This window comes from Lineus longissimus, chromosome 5, assembly GCF_910592395.1.
Source record: "Lineus longissimus chromosome 5, tnLinLong1.2, whole genome shotgun sequence".
Taxonomy (NCBI): Eukaryota; Metazoa; Nemertea; class Pilidiophora; order Heteronemertea; family Lineidae; genus Lineus; species Lineus longissimus.
This window is the reverse complement of record NC_088312.1, coordinates 9597695-9617745: the sequence shown is the minus strand read 5'-3', so window position 1 is coordinate 9617745 and position 20051 is coordinate 9597695. Positions and strand designations below refer to the sequence as shown.

General features: G+C 39.3%; 4 protein-coding genes across 5 annotated transcripts; 2 read left to right on the top strand and 2 right to left on the bottom strand.

The window, feature by feature from the left end:
• Nucleotides 1-145: 145 nt before the first annotated feature.
• LOC135488384 (large ribosomal subunit protein bL19m-like) lies at nucleotides 146-2798 on the bottom strand. The gene is made up of 6 exons (XM_064772978.1): nucleotides 2699-2798; nucleotides 2002-2164; nucleotides 1705-1829; nucleotides 1397-1531; nucleotides 1028-1215; nucleotides 146-814 (listed from the first exon to the last, which is right to left on the bottom strand). The coding sequence occupies exons 1-6, from the start codon at nucleotides 2757-2759 to the stop codon at nucleotides 461-463; spliced, it is 1026 nt and encodes a 341-aa protein (XP_064629048.1). The 5' UTR covers nucleotides 2760-2798; the 3' UTR covers nucleotides 146-460.
• LOC135488383 (serine/threonine-protein kinase 40-like) lies at nucleotides 2772-7155 on the top strand. Of its 2 annotated transcripts, none has more exons than XM_064772976.1 (8): nucleotides 2772-2804; nucleotides 3313-3485; nucleotides 3721-3941; nucleotides 4147-4377; nucleotides 4625-4793; nucleotides 4991-5135; nucleotides 5456-5575; nucleotides 5845-7155. In XM_064772976.1, exons 2-8 carry the CDS (start codon nucleotides 3371-3373, stop codon nucleotides 6131-6133), a joined length of 1290 nt encoding a protein of 429 aa, XP_064629046.1. In that variant the 5' UTR covers nucleotides 2772-2804; nucleotides 3313-3370; the 3' UTR covers nucleotides 6134-7155. The 2 variants fall into 2 exon arrangements, with proteins under 2 accessions (XP_064629046.1, XP_064629047.1); XM_064772977.1 differs by lacking the exon at nucleotides 2772-2804 and adding an exon at nucleotides 3000-3087.
• A 309-nt stretch (nucleotides 7156-7464) lies between these two features.
• On the bottom strand, nucleotides 7465-9576 carry LOC135488333 (protein CMSS1-like). Its single transcript, XM_064772906.1, has 6 exons — nucleotides 9509-9576; nucleotides 9050-9189; nucleotides 8790-8916; nucleotides 8331-8563; nucleotides 7979-8066; nucleotides 7465-7789 (listed from the first exon to the last, which is right to left on the bottom strand). The coding sequence occupies exons 1-6, from the start codon at nucleotides 9567-9569 to the stop codon at nucleotides 7617-7619; spliced, it is 822 nt and encodes a 273-aa protein (XP_064628976.1). The 5' UTR covers nucleotides 9570-9576; the 3' UTR covers nucleotides 7465-7616.
• A 230-nt stretch (nucleotides 9577-9806) lies between these two features.
• On the top strand, nucleotides 9807-19977 carry LOC135487653 (coatomer subunit beta-like). Its single transcript, XM_064771682.1, has 21 exons — nucleotides 9807-9886; nucleotides 10521-10624; nucleotides 10942-11171; nucleotides 11523-11692; nucleotides 11942-12149; nucleotides 12347-12484; nucleotides 12890-13009; nucleotides 13270-13377; nucleotides 13598-13744; nucleotides 14158-14303; nucleotides 14593-14689; nucleotides 14868-14922; nucleotides 15215-15329; nucleotides 15632-15752; nucleotides 16060-16287; nucleotides 16395-16568; nucleotides 16790-16934; nucleotides 17121-17240; nucleotides 17613-17848; nucleotides 18249-18404; nucleotides 18612-19977. Exons 2-21 carry the CDS (start codon nucleotides 10534-10536, stop codon nucleotides 18681-18683), a joined length of 2877 nt encoding a protein of 958 aa, XP_064627752.1. The 5' UTR covers nucleotides 9807-9886; nucleotides 10521-10533; the 3' UTR covers nucleotides 18684-19977.
• The last annotated feature ends 74 nt before the right edge of the window (nucleotides 19978-20051 follow it).

Sequence of the window (20051 nt, the reverse complement as noted above, 5' to 3'; positions counted from 1 at the left end):
TGTGTCCAGTCATTTGCATCCAGAACAAAAATAACCAATTGTTTGGAAACATATCATGAAAGACATAAGCACCATAAAAAATGTATGTGACCTGGCAGTATCAATATGAAAAGAACAAGATTTTTCTAAACAAGATGACTTTATTTCCTATATCCACTGAAATGTTGTGCAGATGGGAGCTTGTTTTCATATAAACATGATATGGAAAGCATTAAATGTTCATATTTGGACAATCCTCCTTTACACTATATAACATTGCAAACATGTTAAATCTCATTTAGCCCCTTCTCAACTTTACTTAACCTCTGTGGCAGCATAAGCAAAGATCTCTCAAGAAAGTCCGTTAAGAACTGCAACACCTGCAGTCTTTCAGCCCTAAAGGAGGCAGCTAAATCTACTGTTCCGCTGCCACAATCTACGCCTATTTTTCCTCAATGTCCTCATCACACACAAAATGATATCACTTTCGTTTTGTTGAAGTGTTTTCTAAACCATACGGCATTCCTGATGCTGGAGCTCGCTTTTTTCGTCGCACTTTCGACTGCGCCTTTGCTTTTTGTAAAGCAGCTTTCTGTGCCTCTTTCTTCTTATTGTCAATAGCTAACTGTTCAAGGTGCACCTCCTTGTAAATCATTTCTTGTTCTGTCTCATTGACACCTTCCCTGTATTGTTTCATAAGATCATAACGCTCGTTTGGTTTTCGGAAGTTCTCTGCTCGTTTTAAAAGAGTGTCTTTGATTTCAGGAAGTTCAATTCCCTTTAGATGAAATGCCCGTTCCCAACGTTCTAGCCAGGGTCTTGGATTCAGTAAAACCTGAAATTGATTAGCAAACAACAATTAATGAGAAAGTCGGGAAATTTCACTCATTTTTATCATATTATTTTAAAATCATCCGGAACAGGAAAGAAATGAGTGGAGGGTCACTATCTCAAGGGCATTATAACTGTCACACATAACATTTTAATCAATTTTCACCAGATGAATCTCCAGTCAGACAACTCAACATTACAATAGGACCACACTAACCTTTTTTGTGCTGACAGGAACTGGTGCTCCTTTCTGAAAAGGCACTGGGTCCATATCAAAGGGCATATAGCTATGCTCCTGTGGGGCATCGCGCAGGTAAAACAGCTCATCATCCACATGCTTCTCAAGTTTCAGCACGTCAACCTTCTGGATTGTTGGATTGTACAATTCATACAGAATCTCAACACCTGGAGAAAAAATTTGTCAAAATTAGTAGCACTCTTTGCCTTGCTACATGTTCTATGTGTTCAACTTCCATCATTCCAGTTAGATTTGGGATGAACTGAGCAAGTCTAACGATTGGGTGGAAGGTCGTGTGACACTGAGCCATGACAGACTCGCACTGCTGACAAAGGGTTATCTCCTTACCTTCTCCATCAACAACATTCCTGAGTATAAAGCTTGCCCGTAGTCCATATCCATTCCGCTGAATACAGAGTCCAACAAACCGATTAGTCTGGCCAGGTGCATAGGGATCAGACACAGTTACTGCCAAAATACTACCTGTAACACAGGAGTTTAAATTTAAACAACAATATGATATGATGTACAGAATCAATATGAACGGAACAGAAGATGAACAACGTCATATTAAGTCTCCATTCTTGAGATAAAGTCCAACTTTATTGTTTGAATGGCATAAACAATTGTCTAAAAGAAGACTAAAAATATCTTACCAACATAAAATTCTGGGATATCTATAACTCCTCTCCTCCGCATCATATCTCTTCTCTCTAATTTCTCACATAAGCGGTCTCGTATTTTATAGTCTGGATTAGGGAGGAATTCTGGATAGACATATCTAAAATGAAAGGAAATGGGTATAATATATTAAGAAGAGGCTCCCACATCGATGTTGTCATCTCTGTCAGGGAAATGATTTGAAGAACAACTTCGGACAATCTATCATTTCAAACTTCTACATACATTGATGACCTAAAAGCTCATGTGATGAAAGTCAAAGTTTTAGCTACCTGTAATCGTTTGGGACCGATATCTTCACAGATTCCTCTGGTTCACTTTGTTCTTGTGTTGATGAGAGTGGCGTCTTTCTATACTTGTCCACCAGCTCTTTATCAAGCACATACTCCTTCTTGTCAGCTTTCGACCATTTTCTTACACTTCTAGCTGGGGTATCTGTATGAATGAAAAATAACAAATCGTCCCGTCAAAATTGTGAAATATTGCTGGCAATGTTTGAATGTAGTGTGTTCTTTCGTTCCGATACCCAATGAGAACGTCCTGTGGCATAGATGATTTGAGCAAGCTCATGAGCTGTACCTGTTTGTGCCAGGCTGAGCTGCCGGAGCTGTCTGGCCCCCTCGGACTCAGTCTCCACTTAACAAGCAAAAGTCAGAATTACAGAGGAAAGTTTTTCTCTAGATTTGCGCAAATTGACAAACAAGAAGAAAAACACTTGATTCTTGACGAGACGCTCTCTTTGTTGTCGTCGGCAAAAAGGTGGGCGGTGTTTTTTTTGGGACGCCCTGTAGGCCTAGTCCCACAGTACATTTCGTGTACATTTTACACTACAGTGATTGACCTCTAACTCCCGGCACTGAAAACGCCGATTTCCACAATCATCTTCGGAAAAAAGGACTATCTTTACAGGCCTGGTGATTGTGGACACTACACAGATATATTTTCGAATCTCAAAATATCACCACGTACAAGAATTCTGCGAAATTCTGAAAAATTGTGAAGCCACACGTCGGATCATGGAGGCTGCCATTTTGGCTCCATTGACTACGCAGGCGCAAGTAAACAGGAAGTAAATGTAAATACTTGTTGCTTCTCTTTTTTGAGTTTTTTCCAATTTTCTGCCGCTTTTCTCGAAAATTTATCTGCACATCCATTAGTAAAATGCCTTTACTTTTGCTACTGCTCGAATAGGATCCGAACCATTGCTCTAACTATTAGTTATTAAGTGTCCGAGATAAGACATGTTTCACCTGTTGCATGCACTGTGAAGAATTCCGTTGTGTTGTCGGACAATGGGTTCTAATAACACAACCACATGATTGCAAAGCAGTGATCAGGAAGAAACTGTCAGGAATTGGGTACTCCGTGAACCGTTCAATTTTCTGTTGTGTACGACTTTTCGTAGAAGTTAGTTTAACCGCTGATCAGTCATGATGCTTAAGCAAGCGAAGTCGGCTTGGGCGTTCTGACATCTTCTGAGTATGCACATTAGTCATTAGTTTGATTGGGCTTTATTTGTCTTTGTTGAAAAGGATAGATTACTACAGATAATGAATAAGAAAGACATGTCCGTTCTTTTGCAGAGTGCAGTACAACCAACAAAGCCAAAATGACTTAAGATGTGACACTTTGGAAAGAGCGATGAAGAGAAATCTAGATGCATCTTCCCCTGCTGCTGGTGGTGAGCGACCAAAGAAGCACCAGAAGACGGAGAAAGTGGTCCCGCCCCTCAAAAAAGCTGGACCGTACTTTCTTGGTGAGTCTCATGAGAAAGTGGACTGTTCTCTAAATTTGACTGATTCTCTACCCTGGCTACTTTGTGAGCATAATAACATATCATTGACAACAGAGGACGTCTGGTTACTGCATATCGTCAGTAGTAATCTCTGGAAAGATCATTGGCACTGATCATGGAGCGATTGTTCTGATAAAAACAATAAAGCATTATCTGATGGAGTTGAAATATCAATGCCACTTCTTATTTTTATCAGGTCCGAGGCTTGGTTCTTCACCAGTACGAAGTATTGTGCAGTGTCTTGCAAGGAAGGATGGGACAGATGATTTCTATACTCTGAAGATCCTGAGTATGGAGGACCCCAGTCGTGAGAGCCAGGACCACAGACAGGGGAAGATGTTGATGCACACTGAATATTCTTTGCTGTCTTTACTGCATGATCAGCGTGGTGTTGTACATCATCATGGTCTGTTCAAGGTAAGTTTTAGGAGCCAAACTGAGACCCTTTTGGTTCAATGAATTGATTACATGAAGGAAGCTCACTGCCTGTTGAGTTCTTCAATTCTCTTACTATGCAGCCATAAAGACTGCATTTATTACTGCCTAAGTAATATAAGCATTGTTTGCACAAGCTGTCCTTGGTACTGAAAGGGTTAATCTGAGATGTATGTTACTCTTCCAGGATGAAGTATGGGAGGATGTTGGTGGCCCTGATGGAGTTGAACACCTCACTGGCAGGAAAAAGAAGCGTCTCTGTCTCGTCCTTGACTGTCTCATCCCGCATGAGTTCAGCAACAAAAACTCGGACCTCATCAATCTGCAGCATCATGTTATCAAAGAGAAGAAACTTGCTGAGAAAGAAGCTATTGTGATCTTTAATGAGATAGTTAAGACAGTTGAAGCCCTCCATAAGGTACAACCTTTATTGTTTTCAAAGTTTTTTTCAAATCTTAGTAAAATCAACCTTTGAGACTGACCTTGGTCAAATAACTTCACTTTGATTGTTATATCCTTAAGGTGAGACTCAAGATTTAGATCTGTTTTCACTATGCCAAGGCAAGCAGGAGACTCTTGGTTCAGTTGGGTACATGTTGAAGTCACAGGGCCATAACACCTCAATTTATAATCCGATCACATATTAAATCTTGTTTTCTTCATAGAAAAATATAGTTCACCGAGATCTAAAGCTTGGTAACATGGTGCTGAACAAGCGGTCAAGGAAGGTGATCATCACAAATTTCTGCCTGGGGAAACATCTGGTTTGTGAAGACGACTTGTTAAAAGATCAGAGAGGAAGTCCTGCATACATCAGCCCAGATGTTCTAAGTGGTAAGTTGACTCAATGATGATTTTGTTCTCCGAGTGGGAAATATCTGTCGTTGTGATTGCTTCCAATTGACTGGTGCTTGCAAGATAATTGGTGATTTGACCTGTGACTGCTCCAAATTGACACACCCTAAACTATTAGGATTAGGGACAGGATGACCATGATGATTGTGTAAATTTGATGCACATTCTACTTTCAGGTAAAGCATATTTAGGAAAACCTAGTGATATGTGGGCTCTTGGCGTGGTTCTGTTCACAATGCTGTATGGGCAGTTTCCATTCTATGACAGTGTCCCCCAAGAACTCTTCAGGAAAATCAAAGCTGCTGAATATACAATACCAAAGTAAGTTCTCGTACTGGTATGTCTAGAGCAACCAAGAAGAAGGCTTGAAACTTTTTGATTTGTGCATTGAAATATTCTTTTGATGTTGAGTTTAGAAGGAATCATTAGAACTTCCCTTATCAGTTATGTCTTCTTTGAACCTCTACATATAAGGACCTTAACTCCATTATCGGCCCTGTAGGAGGAGCCTTCTCTTTTGCTTTATCTCATGTGTGGCCATTTTCCCCTATATCCTACGAATGGCTTGTTCCAAAACGATACTTGTCTTTCTGCCACTCCTTATAGGAAAACACTGCATCGTTCTTGTGAAACTTTTTCAGTGACGGGCGTGTGTTGGAAAGTACCACAGACTTGATCAAGAAGCTTCTCGTCCTAGACCCAAGGACTCGTCTAACAGCAACGCAAGTCCTTGAACATTTGGAAGTGATCATTGCTACATGGCAAGTACAAGATATGAAGTGATCAAGTGTCCCAACCATATCAGTCTTCATCCATTGTTTGTTTGCTTGGAAGTAGCATATACTTAAGACAGCTGTTTTCAATATGAGTCATTACTCATACCACCCATTGGACAAATTTGGGTTCAGTTTAAACAAATCAACCTTCTCATGATAATCTGAGAACAGGTTCATGACGAAGCCAGCATATTGTAATTAAATCTCACAACTTACATTTTTTATATCATTGTTATTTGCCTGATTATTTTCAGGAAATCGCTATCAATCAAATCTGGGCCTTTTCAAGTTGTTCCTGACGTAGACTTTGTTGAAGACACAACAGAATCAAAACCTTCTACATCCACAGTAGCGAGTCCCAGCGTTAATTTTGAGGCGAAACTCGTCAAAGCGCACAATGGACCGACTGACGGGGAGAAAGAGAAACGATACATGTTACCACGGCGACAGCATAGTCATCCTCCAATCAGAAGAGTGAGTCAAGATGCAAGGCCATTGTCTGCTGATGAGGTTTTATCAAAGATACATTTACTGCCGTTATAGAGTTCACGGAATAGACTTAGTGTTATGAAATTGTGATGAAACTTTGATGGCTAAAAACCGTAATTCAGTGCATTGGTGTATTCCAATGTAATGAATTTCCCTATACATATCGCATTTCTTAAAGTAGTTTAACTCATTTGTAACAATTAGCTGATAATATGTGTATGCTGACAAGCTGACAGGTACATGTATACAATAGCCTACATAGACATATGTACTGTGAGTAATGTGACTAGGAAAGTGTTTGAGATAGTTTTATCAAATTTTATCTGTATGTTCATGTTTGTTGTTTGTGTGGTCCTACTGTGATGTTGTTTTTGTTTCATACCAGGCTCGAATGGATTATGTAAAAAAAAACATTGTAAAATTATAAGGGGGAAGGGAGGGTAACTTGTTCTTCAAGATATATAATTTCCAGTGCTTGTTAAAAAAATTGTGGACTGGTTCAAGACTCCCATCATGACCAATATGGAACATGATATAAAATGTGTGATCATGCCTTAAATTCAAACTCGTTTTGTTGTACTGCATGGAGTTCAAGGACTTATGTCAATCCAGCTCTTTTCCCCACTATAAGTTGTTCTGTTCATGAGTTCACTGTAAAACCTGGAAATATCCGTGGCCATTTTTTTTGCTGTTTTGTGAAATTGCAACATTTGTGTACTTTTAATTCAATGTTCTGACACCACTGAAATAGTTATTTCAATTTTGCCATTGTATATTTTCGTGATTCCTGTAAATGCTAAAAAGGGCATGCAAATATTTCCAGGTTTGCAATTATCACTAATATGTCAGAACTGCATGAAACGTGGATAGTACTGTGCCAGTATTTCATCATGAAGATAAGATAGAATGAAAGGTGTTGTCTATAACTATGTTATCTATAACTATGTTATACTGGAAGTTGTTAGAGAGTATTACTGTTGATAAGATTCAAAATTTTGTCTTGATGTATGTGTTTTATCATGCTTGTTGCATTTATTGTTTGAGTCAACAAATTTTATCTCACATTTTATCAGAATGGTGAATAAAACTGTAAATATTTTTGTAATAAATTAGACTTTGAGCTGTTATTTTCCATTGAGGTGAGCGAGGTTGTACCGACAGCTTGACACACCTGTTTTTTGGCTCGTCTTGCTCTCCAATCCAGCATCTCACCCATCACAATCACTTGTGCATCCTCATGTCTATTCATTCCTTGTAGCCACCAAATTCTTATTCCAGAGGGATCTCGACTTTCTATCAAGGAGACACCTCGCCTGACTTTAGGACGTCCAGGTTTTTCTAGACAGAACATAAAAGATCGGAGAATAACTTAAACTGATCCCATGACTACCAAAGCAGGCACGATTTATTGTAAAATATCAATTGATTCAAACGAACACAACAGCTCTACTTCACAGAATTTGTATGCGCTTGGTATACAATTTACCCAGACAGTAAATCAAACAGTGTAGTCCATATGAAATGTCTCTTTCAATCATCACAATAGTCCAAACTTTGCATTTCCAGCTTTCACAAGTGGTATCAAATGTTTCTGAAGCAGTTGCATTAAATCTGTTTTCACATCTTGTCCATCAATTAATCGCTTCTGTTTCTGGTCTCTCCAGTTCCAATCAAACACAATGTAATGAAGACGGTTTGTTTTTAAAGCACCTGAAATGCAAGGAAAGAAATAAACAAACTTAACTGCAAAATATTTCAATTTGAGGTCTACATCAGTGGTAACTTTTCAGTCGAGAGACAAGGGTCCCATCCACAACTTGAAAGGTTGTCAGCTGGCCTCCGTTCATTAGAATTAACAGAATTCAGTAGCCCCAAACCCTATCTTTATTTCCACCTTACCTGAATCTAATAAGCTCCTGATTCTATTCGGAGTTCCTATTCCACAATGAATCACATTCTTTCCCAGATGTTTTTCTTGTTCTTTGATCTGCAATTACAAGTCAGGCTAATACTGAAATATAACTACAGGTTTAGGTGTGATGGAATCATTTGTGAGGTCCTGGGTTCAAATTTGTCCAATGATTGGCTGTTTTGGTTCTTCAGTTGCCCTCTTGTTGTGGTGAAAAACATTCAAACTAAAACCTCTTACTGGTAATTCAAAGTTAGTTACTTTGAAGTTATTTGAAGTTAGTCAAAGGTTTCTGATATGAATGAAAGGAATTATAGGCTTGTGTTATAAAAAAAGGTATACCTTCATGTGTTTAGCAAAGAGTTTGGCAGTTTTACTCTTCTCACCAAGAAATGTCTTCATCTGCCTCTTTACTTCTAGAGCCCTTATTGCTGCCGAGGATATAACCAGGAGTATTGGAGCACCAGGGACATCTAACTTTTGGATCTGCTTCTTCCATTTTGGCATGATGGCATTGAAATAACTTGTTGGTAACTGGTCCAGTGTATTGCTCTCAAGGAAATGTTCATCTGGATCTGGATGAGAGAAAAAAAGACAGAATAATTAAAAGAAATTTTCAATATTTAATTAAAGGACAATAAAATTTCAGAAAATCAAGAACAACTCGACTGCAATAGCTTCAAAATGAATGCTCCATTGGGAGACTGGAGATGTGAGCTGACAAATTAAGAGTGACTTTTTTACTTAAAGAATTTTAAAAACTTTTTTTGAAACAATTAAGACCACTCAAAGATACCTTACCTGATAGCTGAATCTCATCCTCTTCAATAGGGGACAGTTTGTCCTTAAAATGTTTGGTTATTTCTGTCACAACATCACCTGGACAGCCTGCCTGGGGTGCATTCTTCTTCAGTACTTCAGTAATATTCTGAAATTTAATCAAGAAAGATGCAGAAAAATAATTTATCACGAGTTTTATAAACACCATTGGCATTGTGCGATCTCTACAAAGGATTTGAGCTTGATTGCAAGATTTCAATCTAAGGGGTTAAACTTCATACCAATTTCTTTTTCTTCTTCTTCTTCTTCTTTGGCGGCTCATCTGTAAGGCTTGTGTCATTATCTGATTCTGCTTTCCGTTTATTTGGGATTGCTTCATCAGCAGATTCTACCTCAGACTCAGAGGCTACATCTTTGGATGCTGCATTAAGATTAAGGATAGAAGAAGGCATTACTGCCATGCCCATGGTCACGATGTATGAGTAGCCCCTGTTTTAGAAAATTGATAAACAAGCTTATACGTATTCTTTAAGGTTTAGGGGGTCACCCTGTATGTAGAGAATAACTATTAACTGAGACAGTGAGAGTAGCCTGTTTTTTGTATGAAGAAAATATTTTTTTAGAAGAAAATGTAATGTGGGGAATTTATTTCTTAACCAATTCAACCGAAATTTTCACAGAATATAGTTTATACATGAATCATTATTTGAGTGAACTTAGACTTTATTTATTCTTCGCACCCTCTTTATCTGTGCCATTATTTTCTTGCAACCACCACTCATCATCCAAATCGTCCGCCATGCTTAAATTTTCCCTGAAATGATATTTAGCACTCGATGAGGACTAAATCAAAATTCAATTTATATAAATTGATGTAATATATTTACAACTAAAAGCAATTTATGTGAATAAAACTGGCTGTGTTGCTATGATATTAATCAAATTGTCATAGATACCTTGAAAATTATATTTTTGTACAAAAGGGATCGCGCTTTGTTAATCGTGGGCTAGTTTACTACTCTCGCGTGTGCTGACGTGACTTCGCCACGTAGGTGCCATTTGCACATACCGGCGATATTTCTGGTCTTTAAACTTGCCGTTTTTCACCCCATTATCAGGTAATATCTTCGTACCAACACCGTATTTCAATACTTCGGTTTCTTATCTATCTATTCTATATAAATTCGTTGTCAAATCCCTGTCAGGTCAATTAGAAAATTATGATTGAGAAAGAGTTGTCGTTTTTGTGTGTCAAAAAAATACAGTGTTTTACACCATGCATTAGCATTGAGTACACTAGGCCTATGTAGTATGTACACAGCATGCAGGCAGGCCCTGCCCTGAAATGCGTATAGAGTGAGTGCTCAAAGAAACTAGGCTGTGGTGTATATAAGTCAGTAACAAGAGAAGTTGAAAGGTGTACATGATGATACAGTTCATCAGTCCGGACCGTCATGCCAGTTGAAACGATCGTCAGATGACACTACACTTGACAGATCAGCCGATGGCAATAGGCCTAGACCTTTTAGGCCTATAAGAAGACGAAACGATGCAAAAACAAATAAACGCGCACACTCAGAACACGTCAGTAGGCCTAAGCCAACTTCGGACAATGCCTAGAGACAAGGCGATCCTTTGTTCAAGGTGAAATGCATGACTGGTTAGCGCCAAAACAAACTTCTTCGAATTCGTCTATGGCCATAGACAGCTTGCAAAAATATCTCTCATTTCATATATTGATTGTTTTTTTAGTGCCAAATCAGCCATGGCGTCTTCAGATAACTCGTGCTATACCTTGATCAATGTCCATTCGGACAGTGAACCACCCAATGAGATGACTCTCAAACAAGACCTTGGTAAGTTGAAAGATTTAGCCCCCTTTAAAGACAAACTGAAATAAGACTACAATGACAATGTAAAAAAGGTGATTGGAGACCTAGTGTTAAATATGAGCGTACGAATTCTTGTCCATATGGATATAAGATTAACAACAACTGATGCCACTACCATGACCACGACTAGGTAGAGAATGAATTTCACAATGAAATTGTCTGGAGAAACAGTAGTAAATGTTTCTTTTACATTCATTCATGCCTATGATTGTGGCTTCCTTCATTGCTTCAAATTCAGTTGATGGTCATTGTGTCATAATTTCATAAATTTGATTTTACAGAAAAGGGTGACGTCAAGACAAAGATTGATGCACTAAAGAAAGTCATCCAGATGATCCTGAATGGAGAGAAACTTCCTGGGATCCTCATGACAATCATCCGCTTTGTTATGCCAATGCAGGACCACACCATCAAGAAGCTCTTGTTGGTCTTCTGGGAAGTTGTACCCAAATATTCTGGTGATGGCAAACTTCTCCATGAGATGATTCTTGTGTGTGATGCTTACAGAAAGGTAAGAGTCAGGGGACAACATGTGGCCAAAAGTCTTTTTGGGTTGCCTTTCCATACCACCACATTCATTACTGCAATTCAAATGTCTTAAAATCTTTGTGGACCTTATGTGACACTAACACTAACAGCACAGAAAGTAATCATGGTGTCCACAAAATTCCCAAAAAACAAGAGCCAAAAGCTTTATCCTAACATTGCCACTGTTTTCTTAATCATGTTTCTTTTGCTGTAATTTGTACTTTTCACATATCTTGTTGTTGTGATTTGTACTTTTCACATATCTTGTTGCTGTGATTTGTACTTTTCACATATCTTGTTGCTGTGATTTGTACTTTTCACATATCTATTTTAGGATCTTCAACATCCAAATGAGTTCATTCGTGGCTCCACGTTGAGGTTTCTCTGCAAACTGAAAGAACCAGAACTTGTTGAACCTCTGATGCCTGCAATCAGAGCTTGTCTCGAGCATAGGCACTCCTATGTCAGGAGGAATGCCGTACTCGCCATCTTCACCATTTACAAGTAAGTTTTTAAAAAACAGACATTTAGATTGATCCCAATTGTGTTAAGGTCTGTGGTGAAAACTAGTGCACCACACAGAGTTAAATGTTGACAAACATATCAACCGCCATTGTTGTTTTTAGGTATTGTGTATCTATTTTTGCCATGGCAGTATAGAGCTTTAAAAAAGTTCATGAGATCTGTCATGATCTGCTAATTTTCTACAATTCCTTGTGTGTGATGTAAAAATGTAACGCTATTCTCCTGCAGGAATTCAGACACACTGATCCCAGACGCGCCAGAACTAATTGCAAACTTCTTGGAAGGAGAACAAGACGCGTCATGCAAGAGGAATGCATTCATGATGTTGATCCATGCCGATCAAGACCGTGCCCTCAGCTATCTCAGCAGTTGTATTGATCAGGTTCACTCGTTTAACGACATCCTTCAGCTGGTCATCGTTGAGCTGATTTACAAGGTGAGCCAGAGCGCCAGCCTGGTAACAGTGTTTCGGTGAATGTTTGAGATAACCTCCAATCGTTTTGTAACGATGCCTGCTTTTTGTGTTGCATTTTGAAATCCTTGCGTTATCCTGTGTCCATTTAGTCATCCCAAAACACCTGATAAAAAGTGTCAAAGATAATTGAATGACATTTTCTCTCCCCTCTTTTCTAGGTCTGCCATGCTAACCCATCAGAACGTGCTCGGTTCATCCGATGCATCTACAACTTGTTGAATTCATCCAGCCCTGCTGTCCGTTATGAAGCAGCAGGAACATTGGTCACATTATCCAGTGCTCCCACGGCAGTCAGGGTAAGAAACAGTTGCAATTGTCTGGACTGATTTGTAGGACAAAGATGAGGTGACACATTAGGCTTTATATAAAGTTGGACAAATAGTCTGTGGTGAAGACTCCTGCACCACGCAGAGTCCACATATTGAGAAATCTATCAACCACCATTAATGTTTCCAAGACCTTCGATAATAGCGGTGACCTTTTTATAGGCCAGAAAAGGCATATTGTTCACAAAATTAACAGTGCATGCTTTTTAGTGAAACTGTTTTATTGGAGGAACAGATCAAGGTGAACTGTAGACCGTTGTAGATCTTTTCGTACTCACCCATCATAATCAGTGTCTTCCTTTGTTTGAATTGAGTGTGTGGTTACCAATTGCAAAGATCGCTTCCTTGATTTGACACTTTATACTACTGTTTCAGGCTGCTGCAAGTTGCTACATTGAGCTGATTGTGAAGGAGAGTGATAACAATGTCAAACTGATCGTCTTGGATCGTTTAATCGGCCTCCGAGAGAATCCCAGTCATGAGAAAGTGCTACATGTAAGTATTGCACTGAGCCAGGAAGTGTATTTGCTCATTGATTTGTGACTGATGAAATGGGGGGGGGGGGGGGGTTGTCAGGGAAGTGTTTTGAAAACATCCATGCCTGTCAGGTGTCTGTCATTCTTTTGCAATGTTATTTAATCCTGATGGCCTTTTAAGACTTTGGATATTTTAAATGAGTGACTGGCTGGCAGTTCATTGAAAGGAGAGATATCCAGCAAGAGTTAGTATTAATCCTTCGAATATTTCATTTTCAGGAGCTAGTGATGGACATTCTACGTGTGCTTGCTGCCCCTGATTTGGAGGTCAGGAAGAAGACACTGAATCTTGCTCTGGATCTTGTTTCATCAAGAAATATAGAAGAGGTAAGATCGACCTTTTCTTGATTATAACTATGCATGTATGGCACAGTTTTCCTCTTTAGGTCTGTGATGAAAACACATGCACCACGCTGAGATCAACTGTTGACAAACTTATCAACCACCATTGATATTCTGAGACCTAGTTGCAGTAATGAGGTAGAAATCAGGATTAACAAGGGGAATTCTGACTAACATTGAAACTATCTTTACTCATGATTTTCAGATGGTGCTCGTTCTCCGTAAAGAAGTCGTCAAAACAAATGATTCTGTTGAACACGAGGACATCGGGAAATACAGACAGCTGTTGGTGCGGACGCTGCATCAATGTACTGTCAAGTTCCCTGATGTAGCCTGTAATATCATACCCGTGGTGAGTACGACATTTTTACGGGGGTGGCCACTAGACCTAGACTATATTGCAGATAACCTTGACAACTCTGAAACTACCTTACATTGGAATTCATTAATGATGCTTGTCAACATCTCTTAAAGAATGTAGGCGGGATGCTTGTTTGGCTGCATCGATAGCATATTACCTGCTGTTGAAGGTATGTTGTCACTGTTTGGCAGACTTGTGCCATTTGAACTGCAATATTATATTATGTTTTAAATCTCAATGCTGCTTCAATTGCCGATGTGATGTCGTGTTCAATACTGTCCCTATGAATTGACCCAACCGCCTCTTGATCTGGAAGAGGTGACTTGGACATGCGCACTTCTTCTAATTCCAAATGTAAAGAACTTGCTGCAAACATTTAATGATACATCCTTCTTCCTTTCAAGTTGATCGAGTTCTTAAGCGACCAGAATGAAATGGCTGCGGTGGATGTGCTGGTATTCATCCGTGAGGCAATCCACAGATTCGAAGATATGCGTTCTCTCATCATCAGCAGACTACTTGATGTTTTCCCTAGCATCAAATCCACAAAGTAAGTCTCATTTCTCTCTCTCCAAGACCAGATATTAATTCTATTTGCTTACTTAAATAATGAACCAATGTCAGCAAATTGCTGCTATTGAACTGCTTCTTTTGTCCATCAAAGATGAACATGATTCATTTCATTATTTGATTTAAAGATTTTGATATCAATCCAGTTCAAGATCCTCTGATTTTTAGCTGTGTAGTCAAAGCCCGGCAATTTTCTGGTATTCTGGTTGTATCCTGAATGCATATCATCATCATTGAATTTACTGATATTTTTCTTCTTTTGTTTATAGAATATTCCGAGCGGCATTATGGATCTTGGGAGAATATTGTACAACCAAGGAAGACATCCAAAGTGTGATGACCATCATCAGGCAATCTCTGGGGGATGTAAGTATTCACTGGGAGTCCGTTTTACTTTGAAATAACTAGGAGTTCTACACCTTTGTAGAACGGGAATTTAGAAGTAGGAAATCTGAATAGAGGGGTCTGATGATGAATCGTAGTATGTTGATGATCATTGTAAATGACTTCTTTGTGATCCTGGTTTTTGCCCTTCTCGTTACAGATTCCCATTGTTGAAGATGAAATCAGAAAAGCAGCTGGGGACACCAAGGATGATGGTATGTCTAACATAAGTTATTGTTCTGACACTTGAATTCAGCTCTTGTTCTTGTTGCTGGCCATGCCGTGATTAATATGTCTCTGAAATATTTGATGCCAGGTTTTATCGCTAGCTGCAACAACCCAATGTTGGTAGCAGATCAAGGTTTGTTATTACCTGAGCTTTTAGGTTCTGTTATTCTGTTGATCACACCCTGATATTAATCTTTCTTCCTGCTATCTTTTTGAACAAACCTGTGTTAACGATAGTCGAGATGGACGTCATCTCATTCATGCCCTTCCCTGTTTCAGATGACCAACTGATGTCTGCCTCCGGTGGTGTCCAAACATTGGTCACAGCAGATGGAACATATGCGACTCAGAGTGTGTTCAGTACTGCATCTACATCAAAGAAGGCTCAGGAGAGGTATGCTTGAACAATGTTGTCTGTCATTATCATCTGACATCATCATCTTCAGCTCCGGGGCCCAGTTTTGAGCTTTTGCCGTAAGACTGAATGACTGAAGCTGAAATGATGTCGGAAGAAATTTTGAGTTGGCTGGGTTTTGAATGATTGACGTTCTGCCAATGTGTTGCGTTACTGACCGTTATGGCACCATACCACACGCTGCCACATGGTGATGGAAGCTTGTTTCCGGTTCTTTGGGGGGGTATTGAAAAATGGTAGGACATTTCATCAGACTACTCACGCTGCTTTCTATTCTTCAGACCACCACTGCGCCAGTATCTCATGGATGGCGACTTCTTCATCGGTGCCTCCTTGGCTACAAATCTAACCAAGCTCGCACTCCGTTACCTCACAATAACAGATGACAAGAAAAGACAAAATGTAAGTTGAAAACGTTTGTTTTCATTACTCTCATGAGAACAACGCAATTCAGTTCCAAGTTTTCTTGTTAACACTTGACTGAGCCACATTAAATTATGATTGTCGATTAAGCTAGTTAAAGAGAGGATGATGAACAATGTAACGTACATGTATGGAAGTCGATTTTCGAAATTCACCATCACTCAATCAAACCAAAGTGTTGTTCTAAGTCTAGATGGCATTGGTCTTGCAGTCTGCATCCTCGTTCTTAAAGGTTTTATGCGGTGGCGATCATTATTCATCATGTTCCTGATCATATTTTTTCCAGTCGTTTGTTGCGGAATCCATGCTAATCATGGCGACGATAATCCATCTGGGTAAATCAGGTATGCCATCTAAGCCGATCACTGATGACGATGTCGACCGTATTGCCCTCTGCCTGCGCGTGCTGTCTGAAAGGAACACGCTGATGTTTGAGATCTTCAATGAGTACTGCCGCCAGTCACTCAACAACATGCTCCTCTCGAAATCAGAAGAGGAGAAAGATTCTCAGAAGGTGAGTTATTAATTATTGATTTTTTGGTGTGCAAAAGTTTCTCGGTTTCATTTATTTACCTCATTGCTGTCGTTTTCATTGTTATCATTTTCTTCTACATTAAACAGGCTGAGAAGAAAACCATACGTGCCCAGGCAGACGATCCCATCAACTTCCTGCAGCTGGTTTCCAAGGGAGATATTGGTCAAGTTGAGAACATGTTTGAGCTGACGCTGTCACAGGCTTTGGGAACAACTGGGAAGAAAGAGGCTGACTTGACCAGTGCTTCTAAACTGAACAAGGTAGAGTAACATGTTGTTCCCTTATATCGACATGTGACTCCAGTTGTTTCATGTTTTTAAACAATATTGCCTGTTGTCAATCTTTGGTCACTTGTCCTATCCACTTAACGGTATCTTAAAGTAGTGAATTTTTATCTAGGTGAAAACTACCTTGAAGATGATTTTCGTAATGATACATGTACATAGAAACTGAAGTAATGAGGACTCTTTTTTTTCTTTAGGTGACTCAGTTAACTGGTTTCTCAGACCCTGTCTATGCTGAGGCATACGTCCATGTAAATCAGTATGATATTGTGCTAGATGTGTTGATTGTCAACCAGACTTCAGATACCCTGACAAGCCTCACCCTGGAGTTGGCCACGCTTGGTAAGTCATTCCTTGTACGGTTACCTGAAATAAAGCCCCCTAACTTTCTGCAATTCATGGTTTGAAAATCGACATCCATAGCCAAATATTCATTCACAAATTCATGTACATGATGGAAACTTAAATATACGGGTGAGATGTGTTCCAGTTTTGTCAAAACTGACAGGCATCGCCTTTCTCTTGTAGGAGACCTTAAATTAGTTGAGAAGCCTTCTCCAGTTACATTGGCTGGTCATGATTTCTGCAACATCAAGGCCAGTGTGAAGGTCGCATCAACAGAAAATGGCATCATCTTTGGCAATATTGGTAAGTAATGTTTTAAGTCCAGAATCTTCGAAAAAGGTTATTTTACATGTAGATCAGTTAGAAAGAGGGTCTGGCTCTGTTGTCCGAGACTCAAGTAACTCGCAGCAACCTGAAGCAAACCTGTATGGCCACAGCGACTGAAAGACAGTGCTGTGTTGTCATAAACTGCCCCCCCTCCCCCCCAGTTCAAGTGAGTCCTGCACTAGTGGTAGCTCCTTAAGTACCAGTGTGGAGACCTAGTGGAAGTTGCTGTAAAATTACTCTAAGCCAGACCCATTTCATAAGATGTAAAAGATGTTTTACGCCATTCTAAAACTCAAGAAATTTCTTAAAACGATTTCAAAACTAACAAATTCCCATTCAATTTTCAAGTGTATGATGTCAGCAATAAGAGTAACGACCGCAACTGTGTAGTACTGAATGATATTCACATTGACATCATGGACTACATCGTCCCTGCCACGTGTACCGATACGGAGTTCCGGCAGATGTGGGCCGAGTTTGAGTGGGAGAATAAGGTGTCTGTTAATACAAACGTGACAGATCTTCATGATTACATCCAGCATCTTATCAAATCTACAAATATGAAATGTCTTACTCCTGAAAAGGTAAGTTGATAACAATGACTTTTTGTTTGTAAAGTAGGCTTTTTTGTTCTGCAGGCAGGAACTACAGTCCATCACAAGATGTTTACTTCCGTTTTCTTAGTCAAACTCTGCCTCACACTTTGGGACCCTTGTCATCTGGTGCTTCTAATATCATTCACCGATAGGTTTTTGGGTCACACAGAGATATGATTACATGGAACATTTCTTGGGCATAGCCAATGGTCGCACATTGGCTATGCATTGGCACATTGCTTGTTTAATATTGTTGGGGGGGGGGGGGGATTGTACTCTACACAACAAGATTTTACTGCACACCGTGTTTAAAAATCTTTTTCTCATGCTGCTCGATTAACCTCAAAAATAAGTTTTCTTTCTTGAAATGTAATGTTTTTCGTTGCAGGCTTTACTTGGTGATTGTGGATTCATGGCAGCTAACATGTACGCAAAGTCAATATTTGGGGAAGACGCGCTGGCAAATGTTAGCATAGAGAAACCACTCCACTTGGGGCCTGATGCACCGGTCACAGGACATATCAGAATCAGAGCAAAGAGCCAGGTATATTGCATTATTCTTTGTCATCCTCTTGGTATCTTATATTTTCAAATTCATTGGTAACTTCACCACCTTGGCTTCACTCCCTCTTAGAAGTAAGGACTGGATCTGAATGACTCCGTGAAGGTAAGCCTTGATGAGTCGAGATGCCTTTTTGCATCCTCAGCAAGCACCATATCTCATTTGTGTGCCTTATTTTCTCTCCCACAGGGCATGGCTTTAAGTTTAGGAGACAAGATCAACTTATCACAGAAGAAAGCTGTCAAATCTCCAGGAGCTTGACTTGGATGGTGCGGTACTTGACTAGTCAGCATTCCAGTGAACTTTCTACCGACTTCACTTCTTATTCAGGACATTGGCGGAATATGTTTGGAATAAAATTGGTCATGTCCTGTAATCTTTCACTTTGTTGCTAATTTGCTAATGCAGAGTCCTTGATAACACATTTCAGACTGAATATTCTGTACCTGCTGTCAAACTTGTCTTGCGTTTCTTTGCTGTTGGTGAAGTGGGGATGTTCTTTCAATATGTATGCATCAAGTTGAGGGAGGGTACGTTTTGTTCTGCTAATGTAAAATGATATACAAGAATTCAGCTCTTGTCTCCCAAGATTGATGTTAGAAGATTCCTCCATGTGCCTATTTCTTTTTCAAGAACAAATAGCTTCAATTTATTTGCTGTGCTATCATAAGGGATGAGGCTATCTTTGGGGAAATGAAGCGACAGTTATAGAACTACCCTTTTGTACAAAGTTGCAATTCAGTTGGTTTGTTTACTTGTGTAATTATGGTTAGAATATAAATGATAGCCCTCACATGATTTGAATGCCCTCATGTTTTGGACTATCTGGTGTACAGTTCAATTAGGTTTCACCTTTCAGACTTTGGATATAAGAATCATTTTGAGAAAAGATCTCTGACGTCTTTTCAGCAGTTTCTTTTTATCATAATTTCCTGTATGTGCCCAATTAAGATATTTATTAAAGCAATCCAAATTGTGTGGTTACTAGCATTTTGGAAATTGGTTTGAGATCTTGTATAAATTAAAGACTACACAATGGAGAATTCCACATAGATAACACTGTTTTCATCAGGTTCTGTGTACCACTTGCGATACCGGTGGTCTCCTTCAGCAGGTGAATACCATTGATCATCCTGACGTAACCAGTGATTTTCAATATACTCCCCCTCTCGATATTTTGTTTACGAGGTAGGAGTATAGCAAAAACCTGATCTCAGATGACCATTGATAGTTTTTCCTCACCCGACCATATTTTGGCGGGACCAACCCACTGATGATGTCATCTAATCATCAATGACGTCACAGTACATACAAGACTCCTGCCGTCACATGACATGATGCACTCAAACAATATTTTCGGAAGACAACCAAATTTTGACTCTTTGTCATTCATACAGCCAAACCAGTCGCAGCAGGTTGAGATTATCCTTAGCCTCGTTCCATTCCATTGATAGACTTTCAAAATACCTATAAAATATTGACTATTCGAATGTGGGATGCAGATAATATAATTAATGTATAATGTTGCCATGATAATATAAATCTATGTACAGAACCCAAAGTTATTTCATTCATATCTACATGTATCTATGCCAAATGCAGATTTTGGAAAAGGCTATGCTCTCAAAA

Coding starts and splice junctions, on each gene's coding strand:
- LOC135488384 (XM_064772978.1), bottom strand. CDS start 2,759: ATGGCAGCCTCCATGATCCGACGTGTGGCTTCACAATTTTTCAGAATT. Junction 1,830..2,001: donor TCGGTCCCAAACGATTACAG/GTAGCTAAAACT, acceptor CTTTCATTTTAG/ATATGTCTATCCAGAATTCC. Junction 1,532..1,704: donor TATCCCAGAATTTTATGTTG/GTAAGATATTTT, acceptor CCTGTGTTACAG/GTAGTATTTTGGCAGTAACT.
- LOC135488383 (XM_064772976.1), top strand. CDS start 3,371: ATGAAGAGAAATCTAGATGCATCTTCCCCTGCTGCTGGTGGTGAGCGA. Junction 3,486..3,720: donor AGCTGGACCGTACTTTCTTG/GTGAGTCTCATG, acceptor TATTTTTATCAG/GTCCGAGGCTTGGTTCTTCA. Junction 3,942..4,146: donor ATCATCATGGTCTGTTCAAG/GTAAGTTTTAGG, acceptor TTACTCTTCCAG/GATGAAGTATGGGAGGATGT.
- LOC135488333 (XM_064772906.1), bottom strand. CDS start 9,569: ATGGCGGACGATTTGGATGATGAGTGGTGGTTGCAAGAAAATAATGGC. Junction 8,564..8,789: donor GGATGAGATTCAGCTATCAG/GTAAGGTATCTT, acceptor TCTCTCATCCAG/ATCCAGATGAACATTTCCTT. Junction 7,790..7,978: donor CAGGAGCTTATTAGATTCAG/GTAAGGTGGAAA, acceptor CTTGCATTTCAG/GTGCTTTAAAAACAAACCGT.
- LOC135487653 (XM_064771682.1), top strand. CDS start 10,534: ATGGCGTCTTCAGATAACTCGTGCTATACCTTGATCAATGTCCATTCG. Junction 11,172..11,522: donor TGTGTGATGCTTACAGAAAG/GTAAGAGTCAGG, acceptor TATCTATTTTAG/GATCTTCAACATCCAAATGA. Junction 14,690..14,867: donor TCAGGCAATCTCTGGGGGAT/GTAAGTATTCAC, acceptor TTCTCGTTACAG/ATTCCCATTGTTGAAGATGA.